The sequence below is a fragment of the Natrix helvetica genome, assembly GCF_964273705.1.
Source record: "Natrix helvetica genome assembly, chromosome: 6".
In the NCBI taxonomy this organism is placed as follows: Eukaryota; Metazoa; Chordata; class Lepidosauria; order Squamata; family Natricidae; genus Natrix; species Natrix helvetica.
Window position 1 is genome coordinate 4,759,615 of NC_138553.1, and position 15,068 is coordinate 4,774,682.

The following is a 15,068-nucleotide window of genomic DNA, read 5'->3' on the forward strand; positions in this document are numbered from 1 at the left end:
TTCAAGACCGCCAGTTTATCATTGGCTGAGGAAATACCTTCAGGAGGGTCTCCGTCTCTGAACTTTTTGGCGAGTACAACAAGGAAGAGGATTAATCAGGGAACTTGTGTTTTCTGTTTATGAATCGGAAGACGACCTTATTTGCATTTTTCTTTGTCATCTGAGGAAACCAACATCACCAAATCCTATGGTGCCTCCTGGCTTGGGTCAGACCCTCTCCTTCTCATCTGACCTGGGCCCCCTCTCCTGTCCTGACTGGGGTGAGCTCCTATTCCTTGCCCCAAATTCTGCCCACGTAGCAGTTCGAAAGCATGCAAATGCGAGTAGATAAATAGGTACCACTTTGGTGGAAGTTGACAGCATTCTGTGCACCTTTGGCTTGGCCACATCACCACGGAAATCGTCCTCAGACAGTGCTGGCTCATTGGGCCTTGAAACGGAGGGGAGCACCGTCCCCTATACAGGTAGTCCTCAAATTATGAGCACAATTCAGCCCAAAATTTATGTTGCTAAGTGAGACAGTTGTGAATTCTGCCCCATTTTATGACCTTTCTTGCCACAGTTGCGTAGTGAATCACAGCAATTGTTAAGTGAATAACACGGTTGTTAAGTGAATCTGGCTTCCCCCTTGACTTTGCTTGTTGGAAGGTCGCAAAAGGTGAGCACATGACCCCAGGATACTGCAGCTATCATAAATATGAGTCAGTTACCAAGTATCCAAATTTTGATCACCTGGCCGTGGGGATGCTGCAATAGTCGTAAATGTGAAAAAACGTCCAAAACTCACTTTTTTCAGTGGCCGTTGCAACTTCAAATGGTCACTAAATGAACTGCTGTAAGTAAAGGACTATCTGCAGCCAACGACTAGGAGAGTAAAATCCATGGGGACTGGATCCTTGTGGCACACTTATGAATTTATGTAGACTTACGATAACATTGAGAATGGAAAAGAGGTGAAGTCGACTGCTTTTTCTTCCATGTGGGCTCACCTGTGCTTTTATTCTTGCAGCTTCCTTCACCCTGAGAGCGGTTAAATGTTTCCCACGGCAAGCTCAGAAGTATATTTTGGCTTTTCCAAGAGGATGGCACGGGAGGAAAAAAAACATGGCTTTCTCTTCAGGAGCCTTTACCGTCTCAGCTTTGTTGGAACGAAAAGGAAATAGCCACCATGCGTGACTATCGGTCTTCAACACGTCCAGCTACAAGGATGTCTTGTCTGGAGCTCCTTCAGGAATCTGGTTTCATATGGTGGTTTAGATTTAAGTACACAATGTCTAGCACCATTTGAAATCAGTGTTTTTGGGGGAAGAATGGCTGCGCATTGACCGGTCTCTGAGTCCACCTTGGTTCCTATGAAATCTTCTGCGACCAGCTCGTTTACATTGGATTTATTGCCTCTTTTCACTTACAGCCTCGGAGGCAAAACTGAGTTAATTATTAAGCCAGGTAGACAGTTGAAATGAATCTCTCCCTTACAGAAATACAACGGTCTCCTTAGACAAGCCGTGAAGATACTGGGCCTTGGAAGCGTGCCTGTTTATGCATACTTTGAGAGAGTCATTGATGGAGAGACTCAGAGCTGATTGCAAAGAAAACCTCTTTTCCTAGAACAGTTTCTGTGCCAGATTGTCACCATATAAGAATAAATTAAGTGAACAAATATTTAGGACTTGACGTTCCAGAGGATTCCTCCCTCCCACCAGGTGTGTTGGTGCAGCTGGCTGGGAATTTGTCAGATTTGTATTCCCACGTCTTTGGGAAGACCCCCAAATTGGAGACAGATGGCAACTCGAGGGCCTAAAAGTATATCATGCCAACACCTCAAATCCCCTACAAGGGCAGGGTTTGTTCTTATCGGTATAATTCATATCCCGTTTCTTAGTCGGGGTTCATAAATACGGAAGTCCCGAAACACGTCAGGGATTCCCGGTAGCCACGCATGAACGTTCCTGGATCCAGTGACCCCTTTAAAGGATAACTGATTTCTTTTGGTGTTCGGAGTCTATTCTTCTTTCTAGCACCATTTGAAATCGGTTATAGTGATTGGGGAATGTCGCCGGCTTTGCACCCAGGTGGAGAACTGGTGTCAGTAGTAAGATCTAGATGTGAAAGGTCAGGCTGAAATGCCTCCCCATCAGCCGGATTCGGGATTACGAGAGAAAAGTTGCAACGGGGACGCGTTGTGGTTCTCCTGTTGGAAGGGGCACAAGAAACAGCCGACACAGTATCACAATGTTGTGAAACCAATTACAATGAAGCTGCGCTTCGTAGCAGTATAACCGTAGGTGGAAGATTGTCTTGAGTGTGCGCAGGGGGAGAAAACCAGCCGTGACTCATTCCAGGAACACGTTCATTGCCACGAACAAGGACTTAACAGAATAACAGAGCTGGGAGGGACCTTGGAGGTCTTCTAGTCCAACCTCCTGGTCAGGCAGCAGAGCCTATACCGTTTCATGGATTTCATGGATGGTGCTGAGAAGGGAAGGCAAGGACTGTGGAATATCTCCAGCTCTCAGTTTCTCTGCTTTCAAACAGTCTCCTTCAGCAAAACAGTAACCACACTCTGCAATGTGTGTGACTGGCCACGGGTAGAGCAGGGGCCAGTTTACCTTACTCGCTTCACTGAGGTGTCTCTTACCGAAGCCATGCAGCAGAAAAGGTCCAGCTGGACGCTATTATGGGTCATTACTTTATGGGGACGCAGTGGCTTAGTGGCTAAGATGCTGAGCTTGTCGATCAGAAAGTTCAGCAGTTTGAATCCCTAGCGCCGTGTAACGGAGTGAGTGCCCGTTACTTGCCCCAGCTTCTGCCCACCTAGCAGTTCGAAAGTAAGTAGAAAAATAGGAGCCACCTTTGGTGGGAAGGTCACAGAGTTCCATGCACCTTTGGCGCTGAGTCATGCCAGCCACATGAGCACCGAGACGTCTTCGGACAGCGCTGTTTCTTTGGCTTTGAAACGGAGATGAGCACCGCCTCCTAGAGTCAGGAACGACTAGCACAGATGGGCGAGGGGAACCTTTATGGACATTGGTAAGGCTCCTGAGGGTGTTGACGGAAGACAGAGCAGCGTATTGCGGAATGAGGCAATCCAACCTTTTCTAATCAGCTGCTTTTCAGGTGTGTAAATGAAGACCCATTCCTTCAGGCCCAAAGTATCTAAAAGGAAGAGAGGGGGAGGGGGGGAGAGATGATAGGTACAGCTAGATAGATGGGCAGTTCACACGTAAAACAGAGAGGGAGAGCAGCATGGTGCTCACCTTAGAGCACATTATATGGATCTGTAGCCCCCTTGTGAAAAAGCTGCTGCAAATCCTGGCTTGGTCCAGTTACACTGCGGAGTAGGGCAGTCAACAAGGCTCCCAGGTCCTCAGCTGCATGCACAGAAGTGGCAGGAAAGGGAGGGAGTGGCCTTTTCCTTGGGTACAAAAAGGGGCGTGGCCCCATTCCCTTCCAGTCTCTCCAACCAGAGCAGGATTGGAAGGTGGCTCTTGATTCCGGCCACTCGACCCTTTCAAACGCGCTCACGATTCAAGAGTTTTTCTCTGAAGATGCGATGTGACGTTCATCGAGACTTACTTCCTGCCTGCAAAGCAGATCCTCTTGCTTCCTATTTCCTTAGTTCCTTTTTCATCCCCAGTAAACGTTTTAGATGGACCCCCAAAGAGGACACAATTGCACTGCGCACGAAAGGCAGATTGGTGGCTTTGGGTAGTAATTACATCCTCTAGGCACAAGGGGGAGCCAGGGTTTACAGGAGAGCCCTGATTGTGAACTCTGCCTGCTTTGAGATTGACTTGGTTGTGTCCTTGTGACACGATAGCTTGCTATCGGTCTAGAAGCACCAAATATAAATAAATATTTTATATTTATTTATATTTGGTGCTTCTAGACCAATAGCAAGCTATCGTGTCACAAGGACACAACCAAGTCAATCTCAATCTTATTTATTTATTTATATTTGGTGCTTCTAGCGGTCTACAAGCACCAAATATAAATAAATAAATAAATAAAATGCCGCACTGCAAATTCATATTTTGTATGTCCGCACAACATCTTTATCTCTACCGAGCTGACCCGTTTTCTGAATCCAAATAGTACATTGAACAAAGCGGCAGTTCATACAACACATTAAACTAGAGATCATCGTTATCATCTAAGATTAACACTAACTAAACTTGCTGCGTGAACCCTGGCCTGGAAACCACAGTGAACGAGCCACCACCGTGTCCGAGTGCCATACAAATTAGGCCGGTGTCTATATCCGAGGTGCTTTTTTCCAAAGGACAATTGGACTTGTTTTCTTGTAAAATGTTTTGCTTCTCGTTCGAGGAACTTCTTCACTTCCTGGATGATTGAGAGTCTCCGTTGAAATTTGTCCAGCGTCTACGGGTTTTTTTTGGCACAGTGGTAGGAAGTTTTTTGCATCTGGGCGAAGGTTCATTTAAGCATCCTATCGATTTTAATCCAGTTTAACTGGCATCGGCTTTCCAATTGTAATTCAACAAAACTGAGCAGGAATGGGGCATTTACGTTAGCATCCTTGTGATTTGCTGGAGGCACAAATGGTTTTAGGCATGTCCTTAATTTGAATTGCACACACTGGAGATAGGCAAACATGGTGAATATTTGTTTGGGACATTATCTGGAATTTGATTGTTTCTTAAGCGTGTACATGGCCCAGCTCTCAGCAAATCTGGGTAGTTCACAAGTAGAACACACGCACACACACACACACACACACACACACACACACACAATGCAATAATAAAAAGAACAAATGGACTCACGCTAACCAAGTGAACCTAATTAATGGCATCTGATTAAGAAGGCATAAAAGATCACATCACGAGTGGCATGGAAATATAGGGAGCGATCTTAAGACTTTTTAAGAACTGGGGAAGTTTTGAAACTAAAAAAGCCACAAATCACAACTACCAATCGAAACTTAACACATCAGGGTATTCAAGAAAAGGGCAAAAACTCGTAAGAGAAAGTGGCCTGAGTATAAAAGGAAGTCTCTTTTAGCCTCTTCCTAACCACACAAAATTAGAACTTGTGTCATCTTCAGAAGCTCAATGCAAGAGTATTGTGTAATCTACCGTGGAAGGGTTGATGGCCATGCATGAAAATGGCTTTAACAATGCCCAGATATTTTCACTGGAAATCACAGGGAGGGGAGCAGTGGGATAGATGGAAGGAGATGCCTCAGTCCCCACCCTCCTTTCAAGCTTGTGTATTCCTCTTTGAAATGTTTTCAAAGAAAAATCCAAGAAATTTGAATTACCTGTCAAGGGGGAGGGGGGGATTTTCTTGGAACAATGTTGCCCTCTCCTTGGCTGCTTCATCCCTCTTGGACCAGACCAGCTCCAACCAGTTCCATTTCTCTTCCACTTGGTTCTTCAAGCCTCAATCGCCACCCCCCTCTAGATTCTGCTGGCTGCCAAGATGCTCCTGATCTTTTGCAACCGTCATAATTGTCCAGCTAAATCTCAGCCAAGCAAAGCGTATCAAAAATGTTTTGTGCTTTCTCCTTTTTTAATTATGCACTTATTGCAATGGTAAAATCCAATAGAAAGAAAGGAAAAGAATAGAAAGTGAAAAATGCAAAAGAAAAAAATACAGAAAACAAGAAAGAAAAGAACAGGAAGAATATAATGAAGAGAGGAAAAAAAGTTAGACATCAGGAAGAACATGTTGACAGTAAAAGCTGTCAATCAGTGGCTCCCGTTTAGGGTGGTTTCTTCAAGCAGAGGCTGGATAGCCAAATACAGGGAAATTAAAGTCTGTAATTCTAGGACCCTTTGACTTTAAAGAGTACATTTTTAAATTGATCGTAGCAATTGAGCAACTAATTCAAGCTATACCATTTCCGCACAACCAGCAGATTCAATCCAGCACTCTGTTCAGAGAATATATCACAAAGAAAATCAGAATATTACTTGGAGTCTTGCCAAAATGTTCTATTCAGATTTTTCCCCAAATGAAGAAAACTACTTTGAAATCAATGACTTGCTGCCTAGGGATATTCTAAACGAATAGAATGCATTTGCCTGTCCCGGCCCATTCTCCTTATCTCAGTCTGAAATTGCCATCCCGGAGATAATAAAATATCAGTGAGAAAACACCTTTGTAATGGATGCGGAGAGATTAAATCTTGATTATTTGTAGGATTGCCAGAGCAGACTAGTTCTAAAGAGCCAGACTGGACTTTTTAGCAGACGATTAAAAACCATGTCAATTGCAGTTACTGAAAATCAGGTTGTCAACGAGGCAAGAGAATTCCCCTTACATTGCCTAAGGGACTATTCAAGATTTGTTTCTGGTACAACTGTTGGTCACTTCCTCTTGTTTCCATGCTTTTCAGTCTCATTTATGAACTGTAAATTTTTACAAGAAGAACAAGAAGGAGGAAAAGACCCACGTGGAATGAATTTCCTCCCCATCCTTACATGTTTACATTTTCATGTGTAAAATCAGAGGTGTTGTTTTCTCTTGATGCCCTTTTGAGAAAAAAGGTTGAGATACAAGGGACTGTAGATTGTGGCAAAGTTGAGGAAAACCCAGTTTGTGATGCCCCCTCAACCACAGAAGCCCCCTGAGGCGCTTTGGCCAGTCCCTCCCCATCGGTCAAGAGCCTGGATAATGGGAGGAGGAAACGGTCTGCTCCACACAATGGGAGACACAGCTTCAGGCCTTGGGTCAGTGGGTCTCTCAGATCTAATCCACAGGGAGTATGTGGGGAAAACTAATAAGAAGAGGAGAGATTAGGTGTCTTGAACTCCCAAAACCAAAGGCCAGATATGAAAAATAAATAGGTTTCTGATTTCCAAGGCTTCTGTCTACGACAGTGATTGGCAACTGAGAGTCCTCTACACGATAAGGGCAACCATGAGACCGTTCTCTGGGCCAGAACTCTCCATGTCTTCCAATCTCGCGCTGCTACTTTGAGTTGCTCTGTGCTCTGGCAGGCGTCAGCTTTGATGGTGTCCAACCATTGTGTTCCTTAGCGACCTATGGTTTCATCCCTAACTGAATAAATGCTCCTTGTAAAGGGCCAAGATCCTAGTGAGTGGAAGTCATCATTTCTGGAGTAAAGCGGATGGTATAACGTTGCCAAGACTGAATGAGAACAGCTGCCTCTCCCCAGTGGCATGAGCCCACTCCAGGCATGCTTGCAGGTGCTTTCAGTTAGGGGTCTGTATCTGGTGGGTACCTTCTCTGCCATGATCCCTAGCTTGTGGAGCATTGAACCCCTTGAAATTAGATTGGTCCTCCCTTGGATTTTTCATAAGGCCCCCGAGATCTGGAATTGCTGCCAGGCCTGCCCCCACCCCCCCAGGACTGAAGATCTCTCCCCATGGCTCCTTTGCTGAGGGAGCTGTTTTTATCCTCTCTCTGCCCTGGGTGAGAAGTTTTGTGGTTTTGCTAATGATTACGGAGACGTTTTCTATTTTTATTGATTTTATATTGGCTGATTGATTTATTATTGTATGCTGCCTAGAATCTTCTTTGGGGGAGATGGGCCACAATATCAATTTGATTAATCAAACAATCCATTTTTGGAGAGAGATCTCATGAGCAAGATACCTGTAATATCTCCGGACGTAACGGTATCACAACATTTGGGGCAACAGCAGCAAAATGTGGGATACTCCTGCCATTCTCTACATGGGGCTTCCCTTGGGACGCATCCGGAGACTGCAGCTAGTCCAGAACGCAGCCGCGCGGGTCATCATGGGGAGTACACGATACTCCCACGTAACACCCCTCCTGCGCGAGCTGCACTGGCTGCCTGTGGCCTTTCGGGTGCGTTTCAAGGTATTGATTACCATCTTTAAAGCGCTCCATGGCATAGGACCTAGTTATCTGCAGGATCGCATCCTACCACATACGTCCCTACAACCAATCCGCTCACACAGGGAGGGACTCCTCCTGGTGCCGTCCGCTAGGCAATGCCAGCGGGCGACACCTAGGAGTAGGTCCTTCTCTGTGATGGGCCCAACCCTCTGGAATGACCTCCCCCCCGACATCAGAACCACCACCGACCTCCACTCCTTCCGTCAAAAATTAAAGACTCACCTGTTTCAATTAGCTGGCCTGGCACTCCCTTAGTTTTGCCTCCCGGGGATATATTTTAACTGGGTTTGAGTATTTTAATTGGGGATGTTTTTTAGGGTTTCCATAGCATATTTATTTCTTGTACAGTCTCATCTCCTCCACCTAAATGTTTAGTATTCAATTGTTTTATATTATTTATATTGTTATTCATGTATTTTATCTGCATTTTATCTGACTGTACACCGCCCCGAGTCCCTTTTTGGGAGAGGGGGCGGTTTAGAAATCTAAAGAAATAATAAATAAATAAATTCTCTGAAACCCACACAGTGGCCTGCAAGATGACATCTGTTTGGTTTGCAGAGTTTCTGAGATCCCCAACTGTAAGATTATAGGTTAGTATTTGGACATGCTAAACAGTCTTATTTAATGAGTGATGAATGTATTGATATTATTTCTGGCTTATTCTGCAGTCAAGGAGCAAGAGGTTGATTAACCTTCTCTGCTAAGGAATTGGTGAATTTCTGGATTTTTTCCGCTCACAATTGTATCCATTTTAATCTCAATTTCTTCCCATTTGTAGGAAGGAAAGATGGATAGATACTGATGAATTCATATTAAAGATGAACCAACGATGTTCCCACGAATCCACACCAACCAAATTCAACAATCACATATACTTCACTCATGGAGGACTAACTTGGGAACTGTACTTCTTGCATTTTAAGAAGCAAAATAGCTGCCATAAACATCTTCCAAATTTAGCACTGATTTTGCTCTTCATATTTCTCAACTTCAAAAATTGCCAAAAAAAAAAAAAGGGGTGGTGGTGGTGGTGGTGGTGGTGGTAGGGGAGAGGGAAGTCAGGGGTTGTGTGACATGGATGAGCCTGTCTCCTTCAGCCACCAATTTTGCAACTTTTGCAACTCTGGCTTAAGGCGTGGGTGGCCTATTAACGCCAGGCCTGAAGTGTGAACTGCCCCTGGGACTCTGCTGCCATTGTTAAAGACGAGAAAGCTTTCAAAAAACAGTGACAATTTTTGTGAGCATCACAGATGAGCCCAGAATTTTGCATTCTGAACTGGAAAAAAACAAGATTGTAGAGCTAAGCCCTCCGAGGCTTTCGCAATTTCATTTGCTTCCCTATCTAAATTTTTAAACTCTTACAAATAAACAGATTTGGCAAGTTCTTTTTTTATTTATTTTTTCAAAGAAGCTCAACAACTTAATAAAAAAATTCACTTGTTTCCAGCTTCCTAATCGATGGAAAACAAGGGCATTACAATCAAGCTGGCGCTATTTTCCCCTTTAATGCCACACCCAAGTTTTCTGATGTGCGCATCCAGATGAGGTTCTGCCCCATAAATTCCTCCAGCTTGAATTGCAAATTTGAAGTAAAGTAGGGCTTTCTTTAACAAATTTTTTTTTATCAAGATGGATGTTTTAGAATTTAGATTCCAGATTCATCCTTGCATTTATTGCTTCAGCTCCTGGGGGCAATTTTCTGTTCCTTTATAAGTCCTAGTCATGGAGTGACCTTTCACAAGCCGGGACTTTCTTCTCAAACTTTGGACTGGTCCATGCCATCCTCGCCTTCATCTTCTCCTGCTCCAAGGATCGCACAGCCGAAGGTGAGTCTTGCATCCTAAAAGATAGGAAGTGGTTTTTCAGTGTGTTTGGGAATAGCTGTTATATATACAATAATAATACAATACAATAGTAGAGTTGGAAGGGACCTTGGAGGTCTTCTAGTCCAACCCCCTGCCTAGTTTCAGACAAATGGCTATCCAACATCTTCTTAAAGACTTCCAGTGTTGGGACATTCACAACTTCTGGAGGCAACTTCTGTTCCACTGGTTAATTGTTCTAACTGTCAGGAAATTCCTCCTCAGTTCTAAGTTGCTTCTCTCCTTGATTAGTTTCCACCCATTGCTTCTTGTTCTACCCTCAGGTGCCTTGGAGAATAGCTTGACTCCCTCTTCTTTGTGGCAACCCCTGAGATATTGGAAGACTGCTATCCTGTCTCCCCTGGTCCTTCTTTTCATTAAACTAGACAAACTCAATGCCTGCAGCCGTTCTTCATATGCTTTAGTCTCCAGTCCCCTAATCCTCTTTGTTGCTCTTCTCTGCACTTTTTCTAGTCTCCACATCTTTTTTACATCCTGGCGACCAGAACTGAATGCCGTATTCCAAGTGTGGCCTTCCCAAGGCATTATAAAGTAGTATTAACACTTCATGTGATCTTGATTCTATCCCTCTGTTGATGCAGCCTAGAACTGTGTTGGCTTTTCTGTGTTGGCTTTTTTGGCAGCTGCTGCACACTTCTGGCTCATATTTAAATGGTTGTCCACTAGGACTCCAAGATCCCTTTATCATATCATAACTCATATCATAACTCATCCTGTACTTCGGAATAAGTATTCAAACTCTGACGGATTCTTTGGCTGAACCATGTGGCACTATTTACCTTTGGGCAATTGGTGCTAACTGGCTTGATCATAGACCCATTTCGTTGTTTCCTTGCCAATCAAACCAGGTTGCGATTCAGAAAACAATTAAGAGAAATAAGCTCTACAGAGGAGCATCTCTCTTTTCCAGGACTGTGCAAACAAAGGCTGGGTTTGTAGAACAAGCCTTACTAGCTTGCTTTTTCCCACAGGATACCCTGAATCAGAAACTAACCAAATAGCTGTTTGAGCTCTGTTGTACTTATTAAGCCACAAATAAAACTAACCAGGGCTAAAACTAACAACGTAAGTTGTACGAATGCAGCAATAGCTGTTTAACTGGCCTGGTTTTTGCACATCATGGGAAGCAAGCTGCAGAACTAGGATGGGTGAGTTGGGGCATCCAGAATGAATGACAGTTCAACTCCAGGTGAACTTTAAAGTTAGAACTTTGATCCCACAGTCAAATGCTCTTTCTATTGGGACTCCCCCCCCCCCGCCTTACATGGAGTTAGCATCTGCCTTTTGGTAACCAAGGCCTGTTAGTACAATATCTTAGGGTGACAAAGAATAGATATTTGATCACTGCAATCTATGTATTTGATTATAGAATATAGAATAATCAAGTTGGGAAGGACCCTGGAGGTCTTCTAGTCCAGCCCCCTGCTCAGACAGGAAACCCTACACCACTTCAGAGAAATGGTTATCCAACATCTTAAAAACTTCCAGTGTTGGAGCATCCACAACTTCTGGAGGCAAGCTGTTCCACTGGTTAATTGTTCTGTCAGGAAACTTCTCCTTAGTTCTAGGTTGCTTCTCTCCTTTATTAGTTTCCATCCTTTGCTTTTTGTCCTGCCTTCAGGTGCTTTGGAGAAGAGGTTGACCCCCTCTTCTGGGTGAAGCTATAAACTGTCTTAATCAGTGCTTTGCCCAGGTAGAGGGGCAAGGTGTCTGGTGGGGATTTTGATGGCCATCTTCCTTCCAGGCTCAAGAGCTTCCCAAGCCATGTTGCTGCTGTCTTCCCTGCTTTTGATGGTCGCCTGCTTTCCCCTGGCTGCCGAAGCTGAAGTGGTGCAAGACTTCAAGAATTGCCTTGAGTTCTTTTTGGATAAGTCGCCACCCGGAGATGCTCTGACGCCGGGCAACCCTGCGAGGATTTGCCAGTTTTACAACAATGCCTACCGTTTTGCCACCATGTATGACCGAGAGAAGCGCATCCCCATATACTCTGCTTACAAATGCAAACCCGGACAAGGTCCCAGGTACAGAGGTTGGATGATCGAGCCTCAGGTAAAGGCATTTCCCCCCCTCATCCCTCTGGCTCTAGAGGCGGTCTGTTTCATACTGTTTCTAACCATTGAACCATCTGGCTCAGTGCTTCTCAATCTCTCTGGCTTTAAGCTAGGTGGATTTCTGGATTCCGGAGATGTCCAGAATTCCCCAACCATGAGAGGGTCCTTGGTGCTCTCTAAACTTGGCAGTCTTCTTGCAGACATTTCATTATCCAAACTAGGTAACAGCATCAGTTCTCTGCAAGAAAACAACCAAGCTCAGAGAGCATCAAGGACCTCTCATTTCAACCCTCACCTACAAATATTCTCTATTGATTCCACAACCAGCATGCAGAGAATTTGGTCTAATATTATGGGAAGGCGGAGTCTCACATAGATCAATCATCATATGTAGCTGTAGCTATCCTCCCTCCCTCCCTCCCTCCTTCTTTTTCCTCTTCCTCCCTCTCTGTAAAAGTCATATTGCTGATACCACCAACCACGAATGCTGGTGTGGTTCCCTTTATCAGAAGTGTTCAAGTGAAGATTGGAAGGTGATTTATTTGGATCGTTTTAATTTGGATCCCTTGCGTTGAAAGAGATTTTGGATCCCATAGCCTCACCTCTATCATTTCTATGTGCCTAAAATGCTAAATAAAATTCTATATATATCTATAAGGGTGACTCAGTGGCTAAGATGCTGAGCTTGTCGATCAGAAAGGTCAGCAGTTCGAATCCCTAGTGCCATGTAACTAAGTGAGCTCCCGTTACTTGTTCCAGCTTCTGCCAACTTAGCAGTTCAAAAGCACGTAAAATGCAAGTAGAAAAAACAGGAGCCACCTTTGGTGGGAAGGGAACAGCGTTCTGTGTGCCTTCGGCGTTGAGTCATGCCGGCCACATGACCACGGAGACGTCTTTGCACAGTGCTGGCTCTTCAGCTTTGAAACAGAGATGAGCACCGCCCCCTAGAGTCAGGAACGACTAGCACATATGTGCAAGGGGAACCCTTACCTTTAACATTCTATAATTGTCCAGATTCCTTCCTTCAAAGCTCTATTCAGTTGGTCCCCTAACCTGAATTGGTGTTGCATGTTTCCTGTGAGCTACTAACTCAGGTCCATTTGTCTTCCAGCTGGTAGATCCCACTTTAGGCAAGAGCATGGAGGACGAGCGTCAAGCCAACATCCCTGCTGATATGGTAAAAAAGAGCCAGGCCATTTTTGGGGATTACACCCAGTCTTTAAGTATCGAAAAGGGGCACCTGAACCCAGTGGGCCATCAGCCTGATGAAGACAGCCGAGCTGCCACTTCCACCTTGACTAACATCGTGCCCCAGTTCAGCAAACTCAACCAAGATTCCTGGGCAAACTACGAGAACCGTATCCGAAAGGAAGCTCTGGCCTGCCTTGACATGTACGTCATTGCGGGCGTTGTCCCAGGGAAGGAGTATCTCTCGGAGCACCGGGTCAACAAGCCCAGCCACATCTGGTCTGCAGCGTGCTGCGTGACGGATAAGAAGAAGAGGGCTTCGTGGGCGGCCATTGCAAAGAACAGTGAGAATGAAGTAAAAGAATGGAGCTTGGAGAAACTGCAGAAAATCCTTGCTGACCTCTACGGGAGGGAGAAAATCGATCTGTTCAACGGTTCCTGCTAAGAGATACCCAACTGGACCAGGGGTGTGCGTGGGTGGGTGGGTGCGTGGGTGGGTGTGGGGTAGCAACAAATTCAAGATGGTGGCTGTGACCATAACCATTTTTTTCACACCAAAGTAGTCCAAGGACAGACCTCGTTAACAGCATAGGAGTAAATTCGTGTCCTTAATTAACCACGGTTCTGTAGGAGTACCACCAGGCAGAGCTGGGGGTGGTGGTGGTGGTGGTGGAGTGAAGCAAGTCATCAGCCCTAGAGTCATTATGTTCCCACAAACCATCTTGAGTCCAACCCCAATTCTGTTGATCCTTTCTAGTGCTGGTTTAAGAGATGAACTTTGGCTGTGTAGGCGTGAGCAATAAATATTCTGAATGGCAACTTGAATTGAGCTGAATTCATGGAAAAGACATTGCAAAGTGTAAGGCCTATACACGCCATTTCGTCTGGGCCCATCCCTCAAAGCAGGGCCACGTTGGTAAGGTAGATCCAGCTGGGGAGGTGAGGATTTGATGTTTCCTCTTAAGATGTTTGCTCTACCACCTACAAAACTCTTGGTTGCCAACCGCCAATCACAATCTCAAGGTTTGCTTTGGGAAGCAAAACCTATTCATTTTTCATATCCTGCCTTGGAATGGGGGCGCAAGACGTCTTGAGTCTATGCGCCATGTTACAATGAACAGATATGAGCTGAGTTTGTCTTGCAAAGGCTCACACACTACTTTCCTCATGTGCCCCATCTTCCACTGGGTGATACACACAAGCACAGCATGAGAGAGGAGCATTCCAACCATTGCATTTATGATTAAGGTATAAAAGGTTGAGAATAAAATTACCAGTTTTATCCTTGTCAAAATTACTACAATATCTTGAGGATCAAAAAATAATAATAATAGAAACTCTGTCCTGCAGACACCTACAATATTTGGACTCCTTGTCTGAGCTTGATATGAACTCAGAGACCAAAATGGTTGAACCCTGATCTATAAATATTCTCTTTATTTAAATATCCAGCAATATTTATCTTCCTGAAAACGGAACTGCTTGGGGCTTCTTGTCTTCTACTAGCCATTTAGCTTTCATTCATATTATGTTTATAAGTTAGGTATTTAGTACTTGCAATTAAACTTTGGGTGGACATGTCAAGCAAGATTCAGATATTATTTATATAAAATAAGAGTACAGTAAAATGGAATAGAATGGATAGGATAGGATACGATAGGGCAGAGCAGAGCAGAACAAGAGAATAGAAGTAGAGCAGAGTAGGAATAGAGTAGAGTAGAAGTAGAGTAGGAATAGAATAGAGCAGTGGTTCTCAACCTTCCTAATACCGCGACTCTATACCTGTAATTTTGCTACTGTTATGAATCGTAATGTAAATATCTGATATGCAGGATGTATTTTTATTGTTATAAATTGAACATAATTAAAGCATAGTGATTAATCACAAAAACAATATGTAATTATATATTGTGAAATATTTCTTAATATATCTATATATTAAGAGACTCTCTCTCTCTCTCTCTCTCTCTCTCTCTGTGTGTGTGTGTGTGTGTGTGTGTGTGTGTCTGTCTGTCTGTCTCTGTGTGTGTGGCTCTTTGTCTCTCTCCCCCTCCTTCCCCCTCTGTCTCTCTCTGTATCTCTCAGT

At 44.3% G+C, this 15,068-nt stretch overlaps 1 protein-coding gene and 1 long non-coding RNA gene across 7 annotated transcripts in view; both read left to right on the forward strand.

Moving 5' to 3' along the window:
- LOC309394176 overlaps positions 1-3,820 on the forward strand; it is a 108,855-nt gene extending 105,035 nt beyond the window's left edge. For all 4 annotated transcript variants that reach the window (XR_014175701.1, XR_014175702.1, XR_014175703.1 and 1 more), the window contains one exon: positions 1,010-3,820. This is a non-coding gene — a long non-coding RNA (uncharacterized lncRNA). The remainder of the gene's footprint in view (positions 1-1,009) is intronic.
- A 194-nt stretch (positions 3,821-4,014) lies between these two features.
- Positions 4,015-14,848, forward strand: LOC309394645 (endonuclease domain-containing 1 protein-like). Of its 3 annotated transcripts, XM_081958064.1 has the most exons (4): positions 4,015-8,450; positions 8,639-9,686; positions 11,488-11,792; positions 12,906-14,848. In XM_081958064.1, the coding sequence occupies exons 3-4, from the start codon at positions 11,508-11,510 to the stop codon at positions 13,425-13,427; spliced, it is 807 nt and encodes a 268-aa protein (XP_081814190.1). In that variant the 5' UTR covers positions 4,015-8,450; positions 8,639-9,686; positions 11,488-11,507; the 3' UTR covers positions 13,428-14,848. The 3 variants fall into 3 exon arrangements, with proteins under 3 accessions (XP_081814190.1, XP_081814189.1, XP_081814188.1); XM_081958063.1 differs by having other exon boundaries at positions 4,015-9,686; XM_081958062.1 differs by lacking the exons at positions 4,015-8,450; positions 8,639-9,686 and having other exon boundaries at positions 11,003-11,792.
- Positions 14,849-15,068: the final 220 nt, after the last annotated feature.

Bases quoted from the DNA above. Each gene is read 5' to 3' on its own strand.
- LOC309394645 (XM_081958062.1), top strand. From the start codon at position 11,469: ATGGCCATCTTCCTTCCAGGCTCAAGAGCTTCCCAAGCCATGTTGCTG. The intron at 11,793-12,905 runs GTAAAGGCATTT...TTTGTCTTCCAG, and splicing joins GTTGGATGATCGAGCCTCAG to CTGGTAGATCCCACTTTAGG.